The 23,382-nt window shown below is 33.4% G+C and overlaps 1 protein-coding gene across 1 annotated transcript in view; it reads right to left on the minus strand.

Annotated features, from left to right (window-relative positions):
• Positions 1-3,537: 3,537 nt before the first annotated feature.
• Positions 3,538-23,382, minus strand: part of LOC116339306 (UDP-N-acetylglucosamine--peptide N-acetylglucosaminyltransferase 110 kDa subunit) — a 38,256-nt gene continuing 18,411 nt past the window's right edge. The window contains exons 6-10 of the mRNA XM_031765107.1: positions 7,855-8,050; positions 5,113-6,249; positions 4,441-5,032; positions 4,187-4,367; positions 3,538-4,104 (exon numbers count right to left, since the gene is read on the minus strand). Of these exons, the coding sequence (XP_031620967.1) occupies positions 3,825-4,104; positions 4,187-4,367; positions 4,441-5,032; positions 5,113-6,249; positions 7,855-8,050 (2,386 nt within the window). The 3' untranslated portion in view covers positions 3,538-3,824. The remainder of the gene's footprint in view (positions 4,105-4,186; positions 4,368-4,440; positions 5,033-5,112; positions 6,250-7,854; positions 8,051-23,382) is intronic.

The raw sequence follows: 23,382 nt of genomic DNA on the forward strand, positions 1-23,382 counted from the left end.
TTTCGGTATTCGATAGGGCATGAAAAACCCTCCAGACGTATTTTTTATTTTCCCCATAAGTGCTACCCATTTAATTTTTTCATTCATGGACCCTCTTTCTGGATTCCACTTTGAAAAATATTTCGATTCCACTCACCATTTATTGAGTGGATAACGAATGGATTCGGGTGGAATAACGTTTTTCTGCAACTTTATTGGGTGGATAAAAGATGGAATAAATGAGTTTTTCTCTAGTGTTAATTTGATAACTTTGGATTTAGATGAAACTTGTTGAAAAAAGTTGGAGACACCCGAGGTACCAAATTGTTTTAGATTCCTTATAAAATTACCTTTCGAATGGTATATAAATTATGGAGTTTCCGGCAGGTTTGATGGCGTTTTACGCTGGCCGTTTGGCCGAAATATGAAAAATTGAGAGAAAAATCGGCTTCCGAATCTTATTGCGCGCAACCTAGTTCTATGGTTTTGATGAAACTTTGCCAGACGATAGCTCTTGAAGCCCTCTTTCCAACGGCATATAGCTTATTAGCCAATCGAACTTGTGGATGTGTTTCCCAGGTGGCCATAGATTGACGCTAGTGATATATCAATGATACTATTGATAGTTCGATATGAATAGCGTGCTATTGGTACATTTTAATATTGTGACAAAAACAATTTTTCTCTTCAATATTTTTCCTTCAAAAATAGACATCTAAAGTATCAATATAGAGCTCCATATTTAATTTTATGTAATTTGTCAAAATATTTTGCAAATTCAACTTTCAAGGGAAAATTTATTGCGGTAAAAATAACATTTTACCATGTGAAAAAATTCCTTCATGTTAGAATGGCATTTTCCTCTGATTACTTTTAATTTTAACATCTGAGTTTTCTGAGAGTAGTCTTTTGGAGTTTACTGCCTATTTGAAGCTCAACTCCATAGGTGGCAATATAGCCAAAATGAGAAAAATATAGGTAAAGTACATTTTCGAGCTTCATTGCAAGCAACCTAGTTCTATGATTTTGATTAAATTTCGCCAGATGATAGCTCCCAAAGTCCTCTTGCTAACGCTATATAGCTTATTAGCCAATCAAATTTGTGAAGAGTTTTAGAATTTCAATTTAACTATGGCATTGACAAAAACCTTAGAGAAAAACGAAATCCATGTGATGCATTTATTAGGTAGTTCTGGACGTTCTCATTTCAGTAATTGAATTGAACGATTTCATCATTTATGGATCATCAGCGCAGCTTCTGAGAAAGCCATCTATCTAATTTATAGGATTTACCAACTTTTTGAAGTGGGAGCCCATAGGTAGTCGTTGAGGCAATATGAGCCAAATATTTGTAAAATCAATTTTCAAGGTGTAATTTATTTAAAAAAAAATTGTGGCAAAAAATTCAAAATATGAATGTCGAGTAGTTTGTTTTTCTTAGTAGTACGGTTCCACGTTTCACATTAAGCTCTACGGCCAAAAACTGGCAGTGTATTATGAATATTCGGCAAATAAAAAAATATATCCTTTTATAAAAGACTAAAAAATTGCTTTTGTCATTTCATGCAACATTTACCACCTTATATGCAAAATACAAATAATTGTATTCATCTAAAAATAGTAAGTCTTCATTTATGGAAAATTGGTTAGGAAATAAAACATCTCTTCGTAGGAATATTTTAAATTCGCAAAAATTGTTTTTCTATGCGTTTTGGGTCTATAGAAACACAGTACAACGGTTTTTTGGCCATGTTAATGTGGGGATGTGGTACACATACTGTACGCTGTAAAATTTTGACCTTTTTGTTAGCACGATAACTCTTCTTAGAGAAAAGCAAATCCAAATCTGATTTCACAGGGTAGTTTGGGGTAAAAATTTGTTAACTCGATAAATCTTTCCCCAGAGTCGTAAATCAAAGTTTGGAATGTGTAATAGGGGTTTTTCTGGTACTGGAAAAAGAATTCCGGACTTAGTTTGAAGCAATCAATTTTTGATACAGTTTCTATGAAAAATCACAAAAAATTGAATTTTCGTATGAAAGCCATGCCTGTATGATATTGTAATGACGGGAAACTTTTCACAGGCTATTTTTCACTCATAAAAATAACATTATGAAAGTTTAAAGAAATTTCAAATCAAATTGGGATTGAGCTAGGGGCTTAATACGGCAAAAAAAATTCACAGGAATTCACGTAAATTCACAATTTTGAATCGAGTGGTTATTGATGAGTTCGGTGAATTCGTGTGAATAGAATGAAATGTGTCAAATTAATAAAGTGAGGTTATGATAACCGCAATATTTTTTAATTTATTATTTTTTAAATATTTTAAATATTTCCGATTGTTCTCGATAGAAAATCGCTCAAAATTGAAAATAAAATTAATTTTTATTAAAAAAAATATAAAAAACATTTACAATTTTGTTACACAAAATATAAATATTGCAGTAATTGCCAGCAGAAACTATTCACCACTATCTCACATATTTGAGTGAAATCGCCGTAGAATTCACCGGAATTCATTCGTTTGCAGAAAAATTCAGTTAATTTAGATATTATTATAGAATTCAGTCGTTGAAAATTTTGAATTAAGCCCCTAGGGATTGAGCCAAAAATTGAAAATTTTACATGGGAGGTACCCTTATTTCTAATTGAAAGTTCTTCAAACTCTCAGAATTTCATTTCTTTGTAAAAAAATGGCCTTCGCAAAGTTTTAAGTCATTGCGATATCATGCAGTCATTGCATCCATACAAAAATGCACATTTTTGGTAATTTCACCTTTCCACACACACGCACACACAAACCACATATTTTGAATTATACACAGGGTGTCTCATATAAGTGGGCCACTACTGAGGGTATAAATTTCGTTTTTTTCTTTTGTTGGACCAATGTTGGTATAGTTTTCAAAAATCTACTCCGATAGAAATTCGTAGAAATTTATTTCCCAAATTTCTAACGGAGCAGATTTTTTAAAAAATACATAAAAAGTAACAACATTAGATCCACAAATCGAATGTTTCCAAGCTCAAAGAAAACGTCGATTTAAATCAAAGGATAGAATTTAAGTTCATTTTGCTCGTTAACGTGTGTACAAATGAAAACGAAGTTCTTTTTTGTAATATATAAATCTACACTGTTTCCCATTATTTTAACTTATTTAGAACTCATTTTATTTCAATAGTTTTTTTCAAGTTCTTAACGATTAAATTGTATTCACTAATCGACAGCAAAAAAAAAAAATAATTAAAAAAATTAATAATATAAATAATTGTGAAATGTTCAAAATGCAATGTGCTCTTACAGCACCTCTCTAAATTCTTTGAAAAAAATAAATTTTTTCCCAAATTGAATTTCACCCATCGAGGGAAAATGAAATGAAAAAAAAAACAGGGTCGAATGCTCACAGTAGAAATGTGATTTCAATGTATAGTTTGATGTGGTGTGTTACAGTTTGTTTATATTCAAATGCGACCGTTGTTCGGCTGATTCGTCCACTCGAAAGCAGTATTATCTTCTGTATAGATCTGTTCTTCTGCTAATGATCAATATCTACATAGATTTGCAATGCGTCAAATTTGAATACTTTATTTATTTGAATTTTTAAAACATAAGTGCTCAAATACCGGGTCAAAGCAAACAATATATTAGACAATTGATTTGTTTACAGCTCAAAAATTATATTCGGCAATTATTGAAAAATGTAACATCCGCAAGGGTAAAGAACAAAAAATATATATAATAATTACAATTATAATAAACTATTGTATTTAAATCTTATGGGCTAACGAGATGTATGTAGTTGTTTTTCATTGCAACAACTAATTTTTAATCAGCTTGCATTTTATTTCCCAACGGCTACTGTAGTGTCTGTTATGTGATCAGCGACATCATGACCGTGTGAATGACGATCCCACATCCGTGAGAATAACAACTCCAATCCGTTTGCGTATTCTTTGCAATCAAATAATGGGCTATCAGCACGTGCTTTCCACACTTTGTGACGCATGCTTCGCAAATATTCTCGATCATTTCCCAAGCGAATGGCAATTTGCTCATACTCTTGACGGCTTCGGGCAATCAGTTCTGGGCAACCAAGCGTGTTGAGTTGTGATGCAGCGACTCTGTTTTAAAAAAAGAAATTAGATACATTTAATAAACATTGGCGGTAGAAAAACGACCAAATGTAAAGAAAAAGAAACATACCGTGAAGCAAGTGTTTCACCGGGTAATGTTACAACTGGGGTTCCGGTCCATAGTACATCCATCGATGTTGTGTGACCATTACATAATGGTGTATCCAAACAAACATCGGCCAACTGACCACGACGAACGTGCTCTTCCTTTGCAGCAACATTGGAAAAGATTATACGACCACCTGGTAAGCCTGCAATTAAAATTTTGAAGAACAATGATATGGAGTTATTCAACGATTTAAAAATCGCTCATATAAAACTAACCCAAATTTTGTGCAGTTTGTTGCAGATTTGGTTCACCAACGGCTGGAAAACGAAGCAACCATAGAACGGAGTTTGGAACACATTTCAAAATATTCACCCATGATTCCAAAGTTAATGGATCAATTTTATACAATTGATTGAAGTTACAATAGATAATAGCACTGTCTGGCAATCCATACTGCTGTCTGGTGGTTATTACAATATTTTGTGGTACTTCTTCACCAGTGGCTGCCTTATTATTTATTTGTGTGGTGGTCAATCCATTCTGTAGTACGACACCATTGACTGACGTTTGAATTTGATGGTTTGCAATCATTGTTTCGATCGGTGTTGTTGTTGGCAATTCAGCCACTTTCATCGACACCTCAACCGTTTTCTGTGAAATAATCACTTCACGAATCTCTTTAACATCAGTGCTCTCAACGAGTGGCGATAAATCGGTCGCATTGATAACAGCTACATTGTCCGCTAAATTTCCATTGCCGCTTTTATCGCTAACAACAAGTCGCTCTTTGAGATGCGGAAACATTTGTTTGTGGTCACCGATAAAGTATGTGTATGGCATGTATGCCAATTTTTCACTGTATTGATCCTGTTTGAAAATAAAAATAAATTATAATTTTCACATTTCATCACTAACAATCATAGGTGGATAATTTTATTATAAGTTACCTGTAATTCGAGTGGTGAAGTAATTGCATCAGTTATGATGTAGTCCATATAGCTTGCACCGCTTGTTCCTGGATAACCAAGCCACATAACCTGAATTGGTGCTGGACGCAATGCGAATATTTCGTTGCGAGCACCCTTTGTATAACCATTCATATTAACAAGAACATGAATACCGTCGGCATAAATACGATCAGCGGCTTTTCCATTACATGGAATCTGTGATAAGTCAATGAAATGTTCGGCTTCGTTGGTAATTTTACTACGAAAAGCTGTGCCATCATCAACACTGAGGGCATAGCAAAAGATTTCAAATCGACTTCGATCATGCATTCCGGGTACGCTCTGCATTAAATGCGATGTTGGATGATTGCCGAAATCGCTGCTCACATATCCAATTCGTAGTCGAGTTGAATTCAACTCGCGACAAAATTTGTATGGTGGCTTATGTAATATGTGAATCTTTTCCAAGCATAAATTGGCATGTCGGGCAGCAATTGCTTTACGGAATTCATGGCTCAATGGATAGAGCATTGAATGATGCGGATGTACCGATGGCAAACGATTCTTTTCGAGTTGTTCGGCAACAATAGCAACCAATTTTTTCATGCGACTATCATAGTCGGACCAATCGCATACGATTTGCAAGCAATGTGCCAAATTACAGTATGCATCGGGAAAGTCTGGTTTCAATTTAAGCGCTGTACGGTATGACTGTATAGCCTCGGGTATATTTCCAGAGTCCTTATGAATGCTGGCCAAATTGCTGTGTGCATCAGCAAAAGCTGGATTTATTTGAATTGCTCGTGTGTAACATTGTAATGCTCCGGTAACATCTTGCATTTCTTTCAGAGTATTTCCCATATTTGAGTATGCATCAGCAAACGATGGCTGAATACGAATCGCTTCTTTGTAATGCATGAGGGCCTCATTTAATTTGCCTTGTTGCTGCAAAACTGATGCCAAATTTGAATGTGCTGCCGCGAATTCGGGGAACACTTCCAATGCTTTCAAATATAATCGAGTTGCTTCTTCGATAAATCCTTGCTCACGTTTGATGTTTGCCAAATTATTCAACGAATCAGCATGTGTTGGGCATAGACGAAGTGCTGTATTATAACAATCTTCAGCTTCTTGGACCTGAGAGTGAGAGAGAAGGAACAGAAAAACGATAAAAAATATTCGTTCGTTGAACCATTGAAAAAGTCACTTTTATTCGGTAGCTAAAAAAGTCATTCGATATTCGTAAATTGGTTTTATTGCTATGGATAATAAGATAAGTATACAGTGAATAATGTTGGCGTCCAATAACCCATATTCACGACTGACCCTCAACTTGATTGCCCACCAATTTATTGTCGTTTTAATTTGCGGAGGAGTTTTCACATTTTACTTAATGGAATGTTAAGTTTTGCTTTCTCATTCCCAAATACCAAACATCCAACACATTTTGTTCCATTTCGCTGACATTTCTCATTTTCCCCCATTGACAAATTAAATAGCACATTTCATAGCATGATTCTGCCATGCTTCTTTATGCGCAACATTTATTTCAATATAATTCCATACGCATACCGTAATACCACTAGCATAACCATACGATCGTGTCGAGGGATTCATTGCGTGCTTGTTGGATTAATGATACATTGTGTGGTTCTGTGGTTTAATGAATCTTTTGAGGTTTGAACAACAACAAAAACACCAAAAATGACCACATTTTCCTCTAAAACAATGTCTAACGTGCATGCTCGTTGCTCAGCATTTACCACCAAAATTTCAAAGGCAACCAAATCAAATACTATAATAGACATTCAAATCATAAAATATAATAACATTTGATTGGATTCTTCAATTTACAAATCTTACTTGAAAGCAACTCAAATACATTGAAAGCTCTTCGAATAAGAATTATTTTTGCGGTAGAAAAGTAAAAATTGAAAGATCTGAAACAATGAGATTTTACTCTTTTGACCCATTGAAATTGAAAAAAAAAAAATTACATAAAAGAAATATGGTTGTATATAACGCAAATTACATTATTGTTTCAGTAGAGTGCCACCGTGTACTACACTGATGTTACGAATAACTCTAATTGAAAAAAATAATTTATGTTTAGCGGAAAATTGATATAAAGTGACCATAAAGAAAAGGCTTTTGATATGTCTGTAGCTTGTGATTACTTTTTTCTCATTTCATGTATAACGCAATGTCAATGGAAAGTGATTCGCATCAAAAACATTTAGAATTTATGTGCACCGAGTTATGTGCCAAAATCTTGAATTCCATTTCGCATATGAACTGGTGAGAAATAAAAAAACAATTCGGAACAGAAGCGAAAGGTAAAAAAAGCATAAAACTTAATTACACGTTTTTTGAACATAGAAAATGATTTTGTAAGTTCTTAGCTGTCTCCTAGGTATTGTACATATTTCTCTCTTTCTCTCTTTGTGCATATGTTTTGTCAAAAATAATAGAATTGCATACACACTTCCATTTATTGCAAACGTGTTCATTTATTTCGCTTGGGATATTTCTATTGCTTCATATCACTCTGCTTCATATCACTCTGCAAGCATTCAAACGTGTGGAATACGTTAATGGATTTTTGGTTCTATTTCGATCTTATATTCTAACATCGATGATTTTTTTTTACTTTCGCAACCTCTACCGCGATCTACAGCTGTTGCCAATTCTACCAATCGTATTCGTTAAAATATATATGCATACTTTTTTAGATATATTTACCTGTCCCTTTTCTTTGAGTGCATTGGCCAAATTACAATATGCGTCTGGGAAGTTCGGCTGTAGTTCGATGGCTCGGCGATACGTGTCGATGGCCAGATCAATGAGTCCTTGTTCATAGTAGACACAGGCCAAATTTCCATGCACGACCGCATTATTTGGTGATAAATTCAACGCTCGTAAATAAGCAGCTACGGCTCTATAAGAAGAACATAAAATAATTCATAAAATTAGAAAATTTATTCAATTGGAATTTGGTTTAAAACAAATTATCACGTTGGAGGTTTTAAATGCACATAGGTTCAGTTTAGCGATGGAATAAACGCAATTCTATGAAAAAAAAAAAACGATTAAACCGAAACAATTCGACATTTCGTTCACTTGCCGTTATAAATGTAACAGATTGTATCTATAATTCTACATCAGTTTTATCAAGCATGACATTCGATATTTATAATGGTTTCTATATTTCATTTCAATGCATATTCATTTTTTTGTTGAATTATTGGAACTTCTTTTGTTCATAAGTTTTGATAATAATTTCTGATAAACCCTCATTTTGTTTTCTTTACTAGAATTAACGGCGAACTTATGTACAGATAAAATATTGTTTGTTTGAGGACAAAAGTCTGAAACTAGTACATTTCTTTCCATTAAACAATAAAACAACTCAATCAAATATGTGACAACTTTGAAATTGAATACAGTCTATTAAATGACGAATCATTGAACAAATAAGTGAAATTTTGGGCTTATAAATGTCTTTATTCTTCGTTAAATTAAACGAAATAATTAATTTTCATTGAGCACTTCCTTCGTTGATAATATGACGAGCGCAATGAATTTGTTTGAATTGTACAGTGTACGAGAAATTCTATCTTTTTTGATCAAATAAATAATAAAAGAATAAGAGTGGGAGCGAGAAAAGCAATGACTTTAAGTTAAAAATCAAAACAATGATAAGTCGCATCATAAACCGGGTAACAACCGAATATAAAAATGTACAAGTACAAAAAAGTCTTCATAAAGTTCCTCTTAGGAGTAAGTAACTTTTTAAATTTATGTTCCATTGTTGATATGATTATTTTGTTCGCAATTGTTTCAATATGGATGTTGAAAGAGACAAGAAAAATATTACTGTATCTGTAGCGAAAATAAAATGAAATGTAGTAGAATAATTATTTGAAACCATTTAATCTTTCGATGGCATGAATCGAATCTAAATTACATGTCGCGTAGCACTGTTCTCTTGAATGAATTTCCGATTCGATTCATCTACTACTCATCAACTTTGCTGAACAATTTTAATTATCACAAGAGCTTCCAAGCAAAATGACACAAAATTTACAGTCTGTTTCATTATTTTCTAATAAAAAGAGAACCAACGAAGGAAAATCAAAAGAAGATCGAAAATCTTTTAAGTAAACTCTGTTATAGTGTATTTTTGAGAATACAATTTCCTACAAAAAGACTTTGAAACGCTTTAAAAAAGCGATTTTTTTAATTCTTTGATAATGAAACGCACTGTAATTTAATTTTCAATTTAATTAACGATAACAGAAATCACATTAAAGGAATTTTCTATCATCACAACGTCTAGATATGCACTGAAATGGTTGATGTCATCGAAACTCTTACATTTGATACAAGTAAATGAAATGAAGTGCATTTTCAAGATCGACAAAACCATTTAAATGATTATGAAAGTGCTCAACGTTCAATTAACAACGAAACACTGTCTTATTTTCAGACGTTACATCAGTGCCATTTAAAGTTTTCTCCATCAGGGGCCTTGGATTTGTTCAGCGTCGTATGCACCACTCTTCTTTTGCGTTTTTATAATTTGATTTCTTAAGAATTGAGTCATTTTCAAAGTAGAATGGTGCAAATGTGATCGAACATCGAATTGAAAATGATAAATTGCCATCGATTAATATATATCTGAAAACAAACACGTCCACACAGATTATTGGCGATTTTATGCAACAAATATAAAGTGAGTGATTGCGCAATAGCTCACTTCATTACTTCATCAATTTGATTTTTAGATAAATTTATCGCTGTTTACATTTTTCATGGATCAAGCTCAGAGACCGAGGCAGCTACCCCGCTTGTTCCAATGATGGAGTGGCTCTGAATTACATATAATCTGATAAAAGTGTACATTTTCTGTGAAATGAAATTGATAAATAATTGATTGTGAGCTTTTTATGGAGAATATCTTCATAGTACTTCACTATATGGACGTTCCTTCAAGTTTTAAAAGTAATTCCTGTTCCTGTGCAAACTTCATTGATGGAAAATTCTAATGAATTATTAATGGCTGTTGACAATAGCCGTTGTATCGGAAGTTATCCAACTAGTGTTAAAATTAGAAATAGTATTTTTGAACCAATACCGAACAACAATGGAAAAAAATCGATTTGTTGAAATCGTTATCACTTTTGAATGGAATGATATAAATCAAACAAAATAAAATAATTCTAGCAGTAAAACTGTCAAACATTGGCTTATTCCAATATCTATGAAAATCGAATCAATCGATAATGCAATTATTTTTAGGTTGTTATGGCATATCATTTCCATATTTATATGTGAAACCCAAAATTACAGATTTATATATAGATAACAAATTTTCACATCTCAATATTATATGTGTCGCTCATAATCAACAAAAACACCAAAGTTTTATCGTTTATATGTAAAGAAATTTTCATTTCAGACATTACTGTAATCATAAAAAGTTTTTGATGAAGCGTTATGGAACCAAAAAAAAAAAAAAAACAATTGAGAAAGACATTCAATTTATCATACTAAATCGATTGAATGTGGATGTGAAATAAGGCGCTATGGGAAGGTCAGTTATGCAACAATGAAATAACACGCATTGCATGGCAAATTAATATAAATATTCCCATTTTCTGGTGCACACGCTTATTTACATTTGAGTATTGACTGTCAATATTTATAAAGTTGCGGCGAAAGAATATTGTCGTCGTCGTTGTCAGTGACGACTGAGCATTAGCTATTTGCATGAATTTATCCACATCGACCTTGCGTGTCACAGTGCCCACAAAAGCCAATTTGTTCTAACCCAATGCCGATACGAATTACGTCTTATGAAAATTTGCAACTGGGAATAATACGAACAAACAGCATAAAAACACGATAAATCGATGTATTTTAAATTAATCCCACCAAAATATTTATAGACATTAACAAAAAATGTATTCTATTTTTGATCAAATTTATTCAATCACGAAAACTAAATTCCAGAATACGCAGAATACGATACTCTTCGTATCCACTTCTAAAAACATAACATATATTAGAGTATCGAACCAAATTGTATTGCGTTGGTTATGCACATCTTGTAGTTAATGGTGGCAGACAATGACAACAATAATAACAAGGATATCATAAAGGCACAATAACAAAATTAAAGCAGTATCGTTTTTTTGTGACGTGAATTGACACTCGGGTTCTTTTAATCAACAAAAATCATATATCATGTTGAAAATGAAAAGCAATGTACTGCCACACAAACTACGATGAAAGATTATCGCTTATTACTTTCTCTCTCTCTCTCTCTCTCTCGCTCTCTCTCTCTCTCTCTATCTCTATCAATTCGATTTGCATGAGTTAAGGCGTAACTTTGGTCAACATCAAGTCTAGATTCCTATCATAAAACAAGTAAAATAAATAGGAACTTATGTTCGGGAGTCTAACTTTTCCGCACTTTTTCCAAATTTTTCAAAGGATATTTATTTAAAGAGAAATTGAACTATACTACGGTGTTCAATAACCACCAAATATTAATTGCTGAGGTCATCAACGTTTTTTTTGGCCGACTAAGACACCATTATCAATCCGAAAATACGTCAAAAACTTGTAGAAAAACAATTTTCTAAGCATTGAACTGCTTGAGGATGGTTACAATAATTTATTGCACACCATGATGTATACGGAAAAGTAATGATGTAAAACGAGACTAGAACGAAACGAGTCGTTACACGTTACAAACGACAACAGAATAACAAATATAAAATAATTAATGCGAAGTGGATGTGTTGCTTTGTACTGTTTTGAACATGAAACATTGAATGAAATGGAATGAATTGCCGTTGTTTGCATTAATAAAATATTCGATATGTCGGTATGTTTCTCACAGCGATTCCCGACTTGTATTATTTGTACCAAGCTCATCATTGCGTTTGTTCGGAATTTCATATTAAATTTGTGGTAAGTTTCGCCACTCATTGCCACACCACAGCCACCATCGCGGCAAAGTAATAATGTAATTTGAACATTGACATTCAAAGAATTCACTTCATTTACGCACACATGCACAGAAGCTACTTTCTGTGTTGTCATTTCCTGTTTGACACACAGAAATTGTTTATTTGGTATATCCTACATCGTTTTCATTTCCATGAAAATTTTCCTATTCAATACGAATTTCGGGTGGTCATTTGCTCCTTTTCTTTCTCTCCATTGAATATGAAATGGCGGGCAGTAGCGAAAAGCTTGGTGCGAAAATTTCAATATACATTCTCCCACACACACACACACATAGACATGTTGTCAACAGGAAAGAATGAAATAAATTAAATCTCAGCCTATTATTTGAAATGTTACCGTCTAACCATGCTTGCAAGCACATCATATAAACATTGTCATTTCCGATTGAGATTCAATTTGGATGTGGTTGAATAAAATGTTGCGTTCGGTGAGCGGATTTGGTTTTCGAAAGTGGTAAATGGTAGCAGAAATGTCAGATCATATTGTGAAAATGTATTTGTGGACTGTGTTGGAATAAAGGAATGTCACAGAATTGATGTACTTATATTAATTGAATGCTGTTTTGTATTTTCCATGCACACATTTCAACCGAAACATTAAACGTCCACCCTCATGGCAAGTCGAGTACGGTATATGAGCTAATGGAGTTAAATAGAATACGAGAAACTTTAACAAATATTGTACGCATAAAACTTAGGAAACAAATAGCAATCAATTTGATCTCTGGCGTTTTATTAAAATCATCAATAAATGTGGTAAATGGGAATTGTTGCCAATGAAAATAAAATAAAAAATAAAAATACGAAAAAGATGCGAGTATTAAAATGCTCGGCATACTGATCTGAATTCAATTCGTACACACCGACAAAAGAAAAAAAGAATCGACCATAAATAAACAAATGAATCCACCATTTGAGTGGACATATTTGAAAGCTAGGGGCTTCATTCAAAATTCATTCATTTTCAACGACTGAATTCTATAATAATATATAAATTAACTGAATTTTTCTGCAAATGAATGAATTCCGGTGAATTCTACGGCGATTTCACTCAAATATGTGAGATAGTGGTGAATAGTTTCTGCTGGCGATTACTGCAATATTTATATTTTGTGTAACAAAATTGTAAATGTTTTTTATATTTTTTTAATAAAAAATAAATTTTATTTTCAATTTTGAGCGATTTTCTATCGAAAACAATCGGAAATAATGAAAAAATAATAAATTAAAAAATATTGCGGTTATCATAACCTCACTTTATTACTTTGACACATTTCATTCTATTCACACGAATTCACCGAACTCATCAATAACCACTCGATTCAAAAGTGTTAATTTACTTGAATTCCTGTGAATTTATTTGCCGTATTAAGCCCCTAGTTTGAAAGTAAATAACACAACAGCTGAAACATGCTGAAACAATGACGCATTGAACTAGTCACGATCTACTGAAGTGATAAATCGAATTCTATTGCAAATAAAAAGCTGGTGTGGCCATCGTGTATTATACAGAGATACAGTAAAAGAGGAACCGAAGCGCGTGTTCAAAACATCCGTAGGCAATAAATAACCATCATAATTCAAATTTTACACAACGTACATCGTGCAAGCTTTTTTTTCGTCTCGGCGAAACAAGTGACGAATAAGATATATATCACAAACTCAATTGAGTTATTGGAAAGAACTGAAGTATCATAGTTAAATTTTTATAATATTTTTTTGAGTACAATTTAATATGATCATGATACGATTTTTTGCGATGAAGATGTAAAAACACACAATTTACACCCACAAATTATTCTATTAGAACATTACTTACTGCGTTATTAACGTCATAAAATTTTAAATCCGGTACTACTTATTATTGCGCTCTTTCCATATTTTATTGGACATAATTGAACTATTTGAAATAGTTCAAGATTAAAAAAAAGAAGGAAAATATATTGCTTGCATCATTCTGCTTGCCCTTCTCATGAATATTCAAAATAATAAATCACCAAAATAATTGGCGGCTTATAATATGCTAGAATTTGAATAATTCCATTTGATATCACTTTTGAGTCGATCCACATCATTATATTCATTTATTTCGTTCCAATGGCATTGAAAGTGCAATTAATTTGATAATTTTATTGGCATTCGGTATACTTAAAAAAAAAGCATTATTTTAACGCGATTGGGACGCGCACGCAATACACTGCATTGTCTCTATGATTGATTGGCGTGCTTTTGCGTTCTAATTTTCTGGTCTACTTTTTGCATTATTAGACGCTTAAAATGGCCTCATTTTATTTGTACCCTTCATACTGCTCATACACTCCATCGCATTTAAGTACGAGTAATAATCGTCATTTGGCACAAAGTCTATATTTAGCGAGGTCAGTGACTGGAATGGATTGCAATTTAGACGATTTATTGACGTTTATTAAAAAATTCGCTTAAAAATTCTGTGAATTAACAATAGAGATAAAATAGGGATTCGTCGTTTGCCGTAAGAATTGAATGTTAAATAAGAGCGAAATATTAATTGGAAATAAGACCCACACATTTTCCGTAAGCTAAATGTGCTGAACCGAACAACTCCTTCCGGCGCATTTTTTTTAAATAATAACTAAGCGTTCATTTTCATTAGTGTAATTTAATAAGGATTATCTTCTCATTTTACAGACCACGAATAGAGTAGGGTAGCATCGTTCATATATCTTAACACCACAAAATACTTGTAAAGCTGCCGCCGCTTGTCTTTCATCATCAAAATGTATTTTGAAACATTGAAATCAACGATTTTCCATTTCAGAGATGAAATGACAATTTTTTGATATAAAAGGTGCAATGTGAACATGTACACATATATCCAGTTTGAAAACTTTCAAGGCTACTTCTGGCTAACACCCATTATGAATAATGTCTGAATCTGGCCTGAACTTAAATTGATAACAGCGATTCGGTCTCAGGAAACTGGGCACATATTGACGATATTCAATTTTTCATGGTTCAAGAAATTTTCCATCGTTTCACCATACACGTGACAAATCGAACCGTAGGAAACTCATAGATTTTTCAAATTAAAATTGGAATATTTGAATCTATAAAAAAGTAAATGGTGAAGTAAACGTTTTCATTTTGCTTGTACTTGTATTACGGTTTGAACACTGTTGATGTTGATGATGATGATGATGATGATGATGATGATGATGTTAAGTTTTGGTATAGGAAAAGTAAATTTAACGCCCCATGGAAAAATGGGGGTAGTTTGAATGGTTCAAATATTAAAATAGGCACGTTGATAGCATACGGACATCAACGATAAATATATATTTTCACATTATTGTATACATTCTAGTGCCGCAGAAGTGTACGTACGTTAATAATTGAGACAAAAAATTGAGCAGAAAATAAAGCGGCTTACATACGCAAGCTGACTTTTCCGCATGGAACCGAAATTTTGGGAATAAACTGAAATTAATGTCTATGTATGGTTGCAGTAACTTAAATTGCCATGAAAACTTGTGAATATTATTTTCTTATCAAAATAAATAATCACACCAAATTTAAAGAAATTTCAATCAAAAAAATAGCCTGCTCAAAGTTTCACATCATTACGGTACCACAAAGGCATGTCTTTCACACAAAAATGAAATTTTTTGTGGATATTTGTATGAAAATTGTGTGAAAAATTGATTGCATCTTAAAACTAACATCAGATTCGGGTTTCTAGTGGCAAAAAACCCCCACTACACAGTCTTTCAGCGTTCAAATTGAAAGAATATCATTTTAAGGCATTTTTCTCATAAGTGCCTCTTCACAGTCTAAGTTTTACATCGATCAATCAATGTCGTTGAAAATTTGACCAGATCTATTCCTCGTAATGCCCAATCATCCCGTAAAGTCAGATTTTGAATTTCATGTCTGAGCACGAAACCATCGTGTCACCAAAATGGTTGAAAATTGATCAAAAAAGTAAAATGTATGGATTGTGGGTACTCCATTCGGACCAAAAAAAATTACACCGGTCAACAGATATTGCTCGAAAACTAATCAGCACGTCTCCTAGTAGTCCCAAATCATCCTGCAAAGTCAGAATTTGAATTGAGTTTTTGGAAAAATATTTATCGAGTTAACAAATTTTGGCAACACGCCACAGGACACAGGACACAGGTCACAGGTCACAGGTCACAGGACACAGGACACATCACACACAGCGACGCACATTAATATGCCCCAAAATCATCTCCAATCGTGTTTTCTACATTAAATATGCATAGAAAACATGTTTTGAGATGACTTTAATTTTTTAGCCTAATACAATACCTTTCCTACACTAGGTGTGCGGAAAAGTAATATAGAAAAATACGTTGGATTCTCAATTTTTTTTTTGAAATCCCACACTGCCATTTTGCACAACATTGAAACGGTAAATTTGATTTTCAGTGTTCATAATCCACCTTCTCTATAGAGTAATAGTAAAATAAAATCCGATTGTGAAAGAAAATATAGAATGAAACATTATACACATGATGGCGCAAATGTTTTTACCTACGTGCTTTGTATTCCATTCATGCCTGAATTAATTTTCCATGCCAGAAACTGAAGGTCCGCTTATTTATTTTTGTGTTAATTTATTTACGCAACACAAAAGCAAGTAAGAAATACGATCATTTCGCTTGTCAAACCCGAGTTCTAATTTAATAGCATTTTTCATCTTTCTTGACAACGCTCTTTTTCACATTGAAATCCATTTGACGGAGTACGAACCAACGAAATAAACAAATAATATTTCTGTGCTATTGTTAAATGTTAATGTCTCGTATTACATATTCTCATTGATGTATGTACATTCGACGTTTGCCAAATTTTTCAACTTTCTACAATTTTTTTTTGTCATTTATTCAGTGTTTACAAATGCAAATCAACGATCATGAAATCGACATTTTTTCAGTGTGTTGATGGTTTCTTTGGTTTGAAAAATATTCGATATTTATTTCTATTCTATTTTTCTGGCACTAAAATGTATGCCGCATTGAAAGTGTAAATGCAGGAGTAATTTTTTCCCTTCATTTACTACGACGAGATACCATAAACTCTAAATGCCAAAATCAACTGGAAACGTTGGCGTTGAGATACGCTGAGTATTGCTTTAAGAAAGATTAGTGTATCAACATTGTTGATTCAACAATGAGTTATTTATCTCGATCAGAAAATCTTGTGAAATAATAAATATCATAATGCTATAATAAATATCTGTTTGTGTAAACACTAACAATCGAGAAGAGAAAAAAACAACAACATTTTTCAATGAATTTTGTTTCCCAGACGTTTACAGTAGAAAGATACAAATAAAAAAAGAGAACAAGACAACGCGTACTAACTGCAGACATCCGATATGAGGATAGATACTATGTATACAATGCTCTTCAAGATGTTGACACCAAAATGAATAAAAAGTTTTCTGTTTAAATTTCAATATATTTGGGATGTGTTTTCGTGAGTTTTAAACTTCATAATGTGTTTCGGTTTTTTTTCTTTGGCTTTTGATTTCTCGAAGCAATGTTTTACAGTCTTGAAAAGGTTGCTGTTAAAAGAAATTTTCGATATTATGTGGTCTTGGCTTCCATTCTTTTTGTTTCTATCAAATCAGCTGAATTGAGAATTTCTCTTATTTCTTTTGCGACTTGTAAGTCTCCTACCGAAAAGCTTGAACTTTAGGACATCTGAACTCCAGAATGTTACTGATATATTTTTGTTTGAATCAAACCAAAGATGACGAAAAATAAGGCGCATTTTTCTTGTACTTCAATTCAAACTTGTATTTACGTTTTCAAATACATATTTTTTTCTTAGCTCTTTGGTGTAATTTTGTGGCTTTCTTTTTTTACTTGTCATCTTTTTTTCTCTCTTTACATGATGTACCTCCATCACTTGGCATTGTTTGTTGACGGTTCGATTGAATTTCTGCACCAAAAAATGATTCACAAGAAAAAGTAAATAAAATGTGATTACATCCATTCAGGTATCAAACCGGTGTATTTGGCAAAAAGAAGCGGTGTATTTGCACATCAAAAATGTTTACAACTGTAAAAATTTCGTCGTTGTATAACCGTTGCTTCTAAAGTTAGCGATACATAGAGAGGGAATTTTTTTAAAGTCGGAAAATGTAATTCCATGATGTTTAGTACGAACTTCGATTCCAAGTGGAATCGGCATCGAGACAAACTTTTAGAAATAATATTGTTAAATTGGACAATGTGATATTTAATAATCGATAAATTGGCTATTTAAGGACAATTGTGTTATGATCTAGAAATATGCAATGGACACAGTCGATATCTGCTGCTCCGAAGTCGAAAAGACTGGTGGCTGGATATTCGATCGGGTAGTGTTTCATTGCGAATGATATTGTAAAATAATTGTGATACATATATTCAGTCTGAGAACAGGCGGTGAAATAAATAAATAATTAACTTTGAAAAAAAAAAAAAAAAAAAAGTGGCGAACAAAAAAGATCCTCACCCTTTTTCCCAAATTTCTGGAGTATTTGAACGTTTTTTTTTGCTGAAAGTTCTAGCAAATTGAAAGAATTTTCGGAAAGTCTATTATATCTAGTGTAAACTTCGTCTCTGACATAAGTTGATACCAAAAAAAGATCTCCAATTTGAAATTTACGAAAATTATCTCCCAATCTATAAAGGATTGATTTCAAAATTCAATTCCACTTTCCAGGGTATTTGAAGCCCTGGTTAAGAAGCTATGCTCTAAAACTCTTTTAAAATAATTGAAAGACTTTGTTTGTTGTTTGTATATACAATAAATCATTCGATCTACAACTGAATTACAGCTCTTTCAACATGCTATTACTTGAGTCATTTTGATTCCAAAACATTCCATTGATTTCAAATGACCGTGATTATTGCGAAGCTTATAAATATATATGACTATGCATACCAAATTCCAAATTGCAAATATATTCCGAATAAAATCTCGAAGCTCGTCTGTCTGTGCTGAACCGTCTATTTTAGGCAATGGATACGAGCAATTCGGTCTTCAGCATTATCATAACTGTTTATGTAAACACCAGTACTTTTGTACAAACTACTATTCTATGTAAATAGAGAAAGAGAGAGAGAACTCAATAATGATGTACTGGCTTCTATGCATGTTCAGATTTGATTTGATTTTCTTATTTTCCAAGTATCTGCCTTTCACCACAATATTTGAGATAAAATTTAAATGCAAAATACCACTTGCCATGTACTCGTCAACTTACTTAGAACAAATCAAATTACGCAATGATTCAATAAATAAATAAAAAACCATGGACAAGAGGGAATATATTTAGAGAGAAAATATATCCACTAGTAGCTTGCCAGTCCAGCCAAATACAAGAATAGAAATTCATCTTTGATTTAGTGTATTATTATTATTTTGTCCGTTCTATGTTGACCATCCACAACTTGTATTCAATCTATCTATTATTGAACTGGAGTGTCTTTTTATGTGACTTGTTTTCTACTTTTAATCATAAATAAAATATATCGATTATGATACGGAAATACTCAAATTGGTTTTCGGAATGTATTTAAATGAATATGACATAAAATTATTTACCGCTTGAATTTCAAAATGGATTTTTGTAAAGAACAAGTAAAATAAAATATGCTTGTTATGCAATGAGAAATGATGAACAGTGACCGGTTCGCGCATATTTGTATGCCTGATAGCTATGCTAAGCATAGCGGAGACGCAAGCCGCAACGCACCCGTCGCCATTCGATTCGAGCTATATTGTATGCGCACGGTCGTCTGCATAAACGAACATGTGCATTGTTCATATAGAGTGAACGGCGATGCGTCGGTTGCGTTTGCGGCTATGCTTGGCATATCTATGCTACCTAGCGTATTTAGGCAAGCATAGAAATATGCGCGAACCGGTCACTGATGATGAAACTTGAACAGATGTCAAAGGAAAATGAATGGCAATCGACGATTTATAGATGATATATGTTAGACGTATTAATGTCAAGAAGCTTTATGTATGCTCTAGAGAAAATAAAATAAAAACGTACATACGGTGAACCGTAATTTGTGGCTTTTTAGTCTGTTAATGTGATTGAAATCAATTGGCAATGTTTTTTTTTTTCTCGTGAAACCACTTTTGTTTCGGAGGCTCAAACAGAATAAATGGAGCGCTAAATATACAGTCAATTTACTTAGAGCTATTATTCTGCCAAATTTGTTGACCCAAAGTGCATATGGATGTGGCGATGTAAGTAAAATAAAACTACAACGCTAAAATGAAATCATGAGTGTGAGTATATTGAAAATGTCAGCACGCCAACGCAAGTACGTACATCCATACGTTTGTTTATTCATTTATTGAAAAAGAAAAAGGCACGCGCGAAAAAACATTCTTATTTTCTGTGTTTCTCGGAATGTACAGTTTTAATAAAAGCAAGAAAAAGGCGGTAGATTGTAAACGATACGATTTAAATGTCAAGAGAATTCTAAGGCGGTACCATAGTAGACAAAAAAATGAACATTGTAACAGAAAGAGATAGGAAGGCAATCCATAGTCAAATGAACGTATTTCATTGAAAAATTCATATCGAAAAAGGTACAAAATACCAATACATGATTTCGACTAAATATACATCTTTGATGTCTATGCGATTGCACGCGGACTCGACATCGTAACGATAAATATAATCTCCGATACGATCCATGGATTGCTAAATATAGCATTTACAAATGATAGATAGGATAAACCAACATACGATCAAACATGAACGAAATAAAGAAGTAAAAACAACAGCCAACGATGAAATGGTTTTGCGTATTTTCTAGTTATATCATATGTGAAATTAGAGAAGATAAATACAGCGAGAAAAAAAAACACACAGAATAGAAAAACATACGGCGCAGACCACAACCACGTTCGATTGGCCGACGCTGAATGCTTGACTTTCGAACTTAATTCATAATTGAACAGCAAACATTTAAAAATAGTTGGAGATCGGGAAAAAATGACGGAAAATGTGTGATGAGTATTAGCTAGTGGTAGAAGAGCAAGAGAGGGGGAATAGAAAATCAACAACTCAATAATAAACACACACACACACACACACACACACACACACAACGCGTATATCGGTGTCTAGGTCGAGAAAATAAAAAACGAATGAAACCGACACCAAGCCCATAAAATGTTCGTTTGCCGTAATTTGAATTCGGATACGAGCTATTCTCACGTAAGTAAATCAATGTTGTAACTGAAGCTAAACAATCATATTGCTTCGATTTATTCGACGTAGATATGCGGACGCACAACACGTTTACGCTTTAAAAAAAAGATGTTTGATAAAATTCGAATTGAAAGTCTTAAGCCTGCTTCGTTTCACCGTCATTTCCTGTCATATAGCATTTAGATCATGATTTGGATTTCAGTTTGGTATTGGCGACATTTGGATTAGATAAATTGACGTGGTCAATGGTTCCATTTGCCACTATTTCGTGTTTACAAGTGCTTCACCAATCTTAAAAACGGCAGCCGAGTATTTTTTTCGATTAGCAAGAAAGTGAAGAAAATTCTTTGGATTTGCTGAGATTTTTCATTGGCATGGGATGGACTTCCCCTTAATTTTTCACCGTGCCCATGTATGATATATGATGCATTGAAATGTAATAATATCTTTTGTTATTCATTATGAAACGAATAGATGAAATACTGACGTGTTTTTTGGGGTGTGTTTTTTAATAGTTATTAAAAATATAAATAAAAATTTCATCGTATTTTTCGTAGAAAGAATACTACGTCGCCTGATAAGTCCCGGGACTAACACATAGACGGCGCTACTAATACAAAATCCATATTATTTTTAGAAAATGCCAACCCTCAAATGATGCCTGTCAAAATTTCATGTCATTTCGATCATTTGGGGTTGAGTTACAGTGCTGTAAGTGACGCTACTTTTGTTATTTTCAAAAAATGGAAAAATCCGAATTTCGTGTGCTGATTAAGCATTGCTATTTGATGGGAAAAAATACCGTGCAAACCCAACAATGGCTTGAAAAGTGTTATCCCCGTGCTTCTCCGTCAAAAACAACGATTTGTCGGTGGTTTGCTGAGTTTAAACGAGGCCGTACTGACACAAGTGATGCTGAACGCTCCGGACGTCCAATTGAGGCAGCTACTCCAGAAAACATAAAAAAAAATCCACAAACTTATTCTCAATGATCGTAAATTGATGTTGCGTGAGTTAGCTGACATCATGAAGATATCAATGGAACGTATTGGTTATATTTTGCACGAACATTTGGGTATGAGAAAACTTTTTTCGAAATGGGTACCGCGTTTCCTCACAGTGGATCAAAGACAACAACGTGTTGATGAATAGGAAAGATGTTTGGAGATTTTTAACCGTAATAAAAAGGATTTTTTTTGCGGTATGTGACAATGGACGAAACTTGGATCCACCACTACACTCTTGAATCAAAATGGCAGTCTGCTGAGTGGAAAGGACCCGGTGAAAGCCGCTCAAAGCAATCAAAAACTCAACAGTCAGCTGGAATGGTTTTGGCGTCCGTATTCTGGGATGTGCACGGAATAATATTCGTTGACTACCTTGAAAAGGGAAAAACCATCAACAGCGAATATTACATGGCGTTATTGGAGCGTTTGAAGGCAGAAATCGCAAAGAAACGTCCTCAAATGGCGAAGAAAAAAGTGCTCTTTCACCAAGACAATGCACCGTGTCACAAATCAATGGCTACAATGGCAAAATTACATGAATTACACTTCGAATTGCTTCCCCATCCACCGTATTCGCCAGATTTAGCCCCCAGCGACAATTATCTGTTTGCAAATCTCAAAAGAATGCTACAGGGAAAGCGATTTGGATCGAATGATGAGGTCATCGCTGAAACTGAAGCCTATTTTGAGGGTCTCGTACTATAAAAAGGGAGTCGAAATGTTAGAGAAGCATTGGACCGATTGTATCGCTCTTGAAGGAAATTATGTTGAAAAATAAAGTCGAATTTTGCCAAAAAAAATGTTTTTCTTAGTTAGTCCCGGGACTTATCAGGCGACGTAGTATGTATATTCTACCGAATATGTACTGACTTTCCAAATTCACAAGAGGAAATATTTCATATCATATTCAGTACACAATGTTCAATCTATTGTTTTCTTATCGCCTCATCTCATTTGGTTTTGTTTTGATGTGTTTTTGTGCTTA

This window comes from Contarinia nasturtii, unplaced genomic scaffold (assembly GCF_009176525.2).
Source record: "Contarinia nasturtii isolate CC-2019 unplaced genomic scaffold, AAFC_CNas_1.1 Cnas_scaffold_493, whole genome shotgun sequence".
NCBI classification, from domain to species: domain Eukaryota; kingdom Metazoa; phylum Arthropoda; class Insecta; order Diptera; family Cecidomyiidae; genus Contarinia; species Contarinia nasturtii.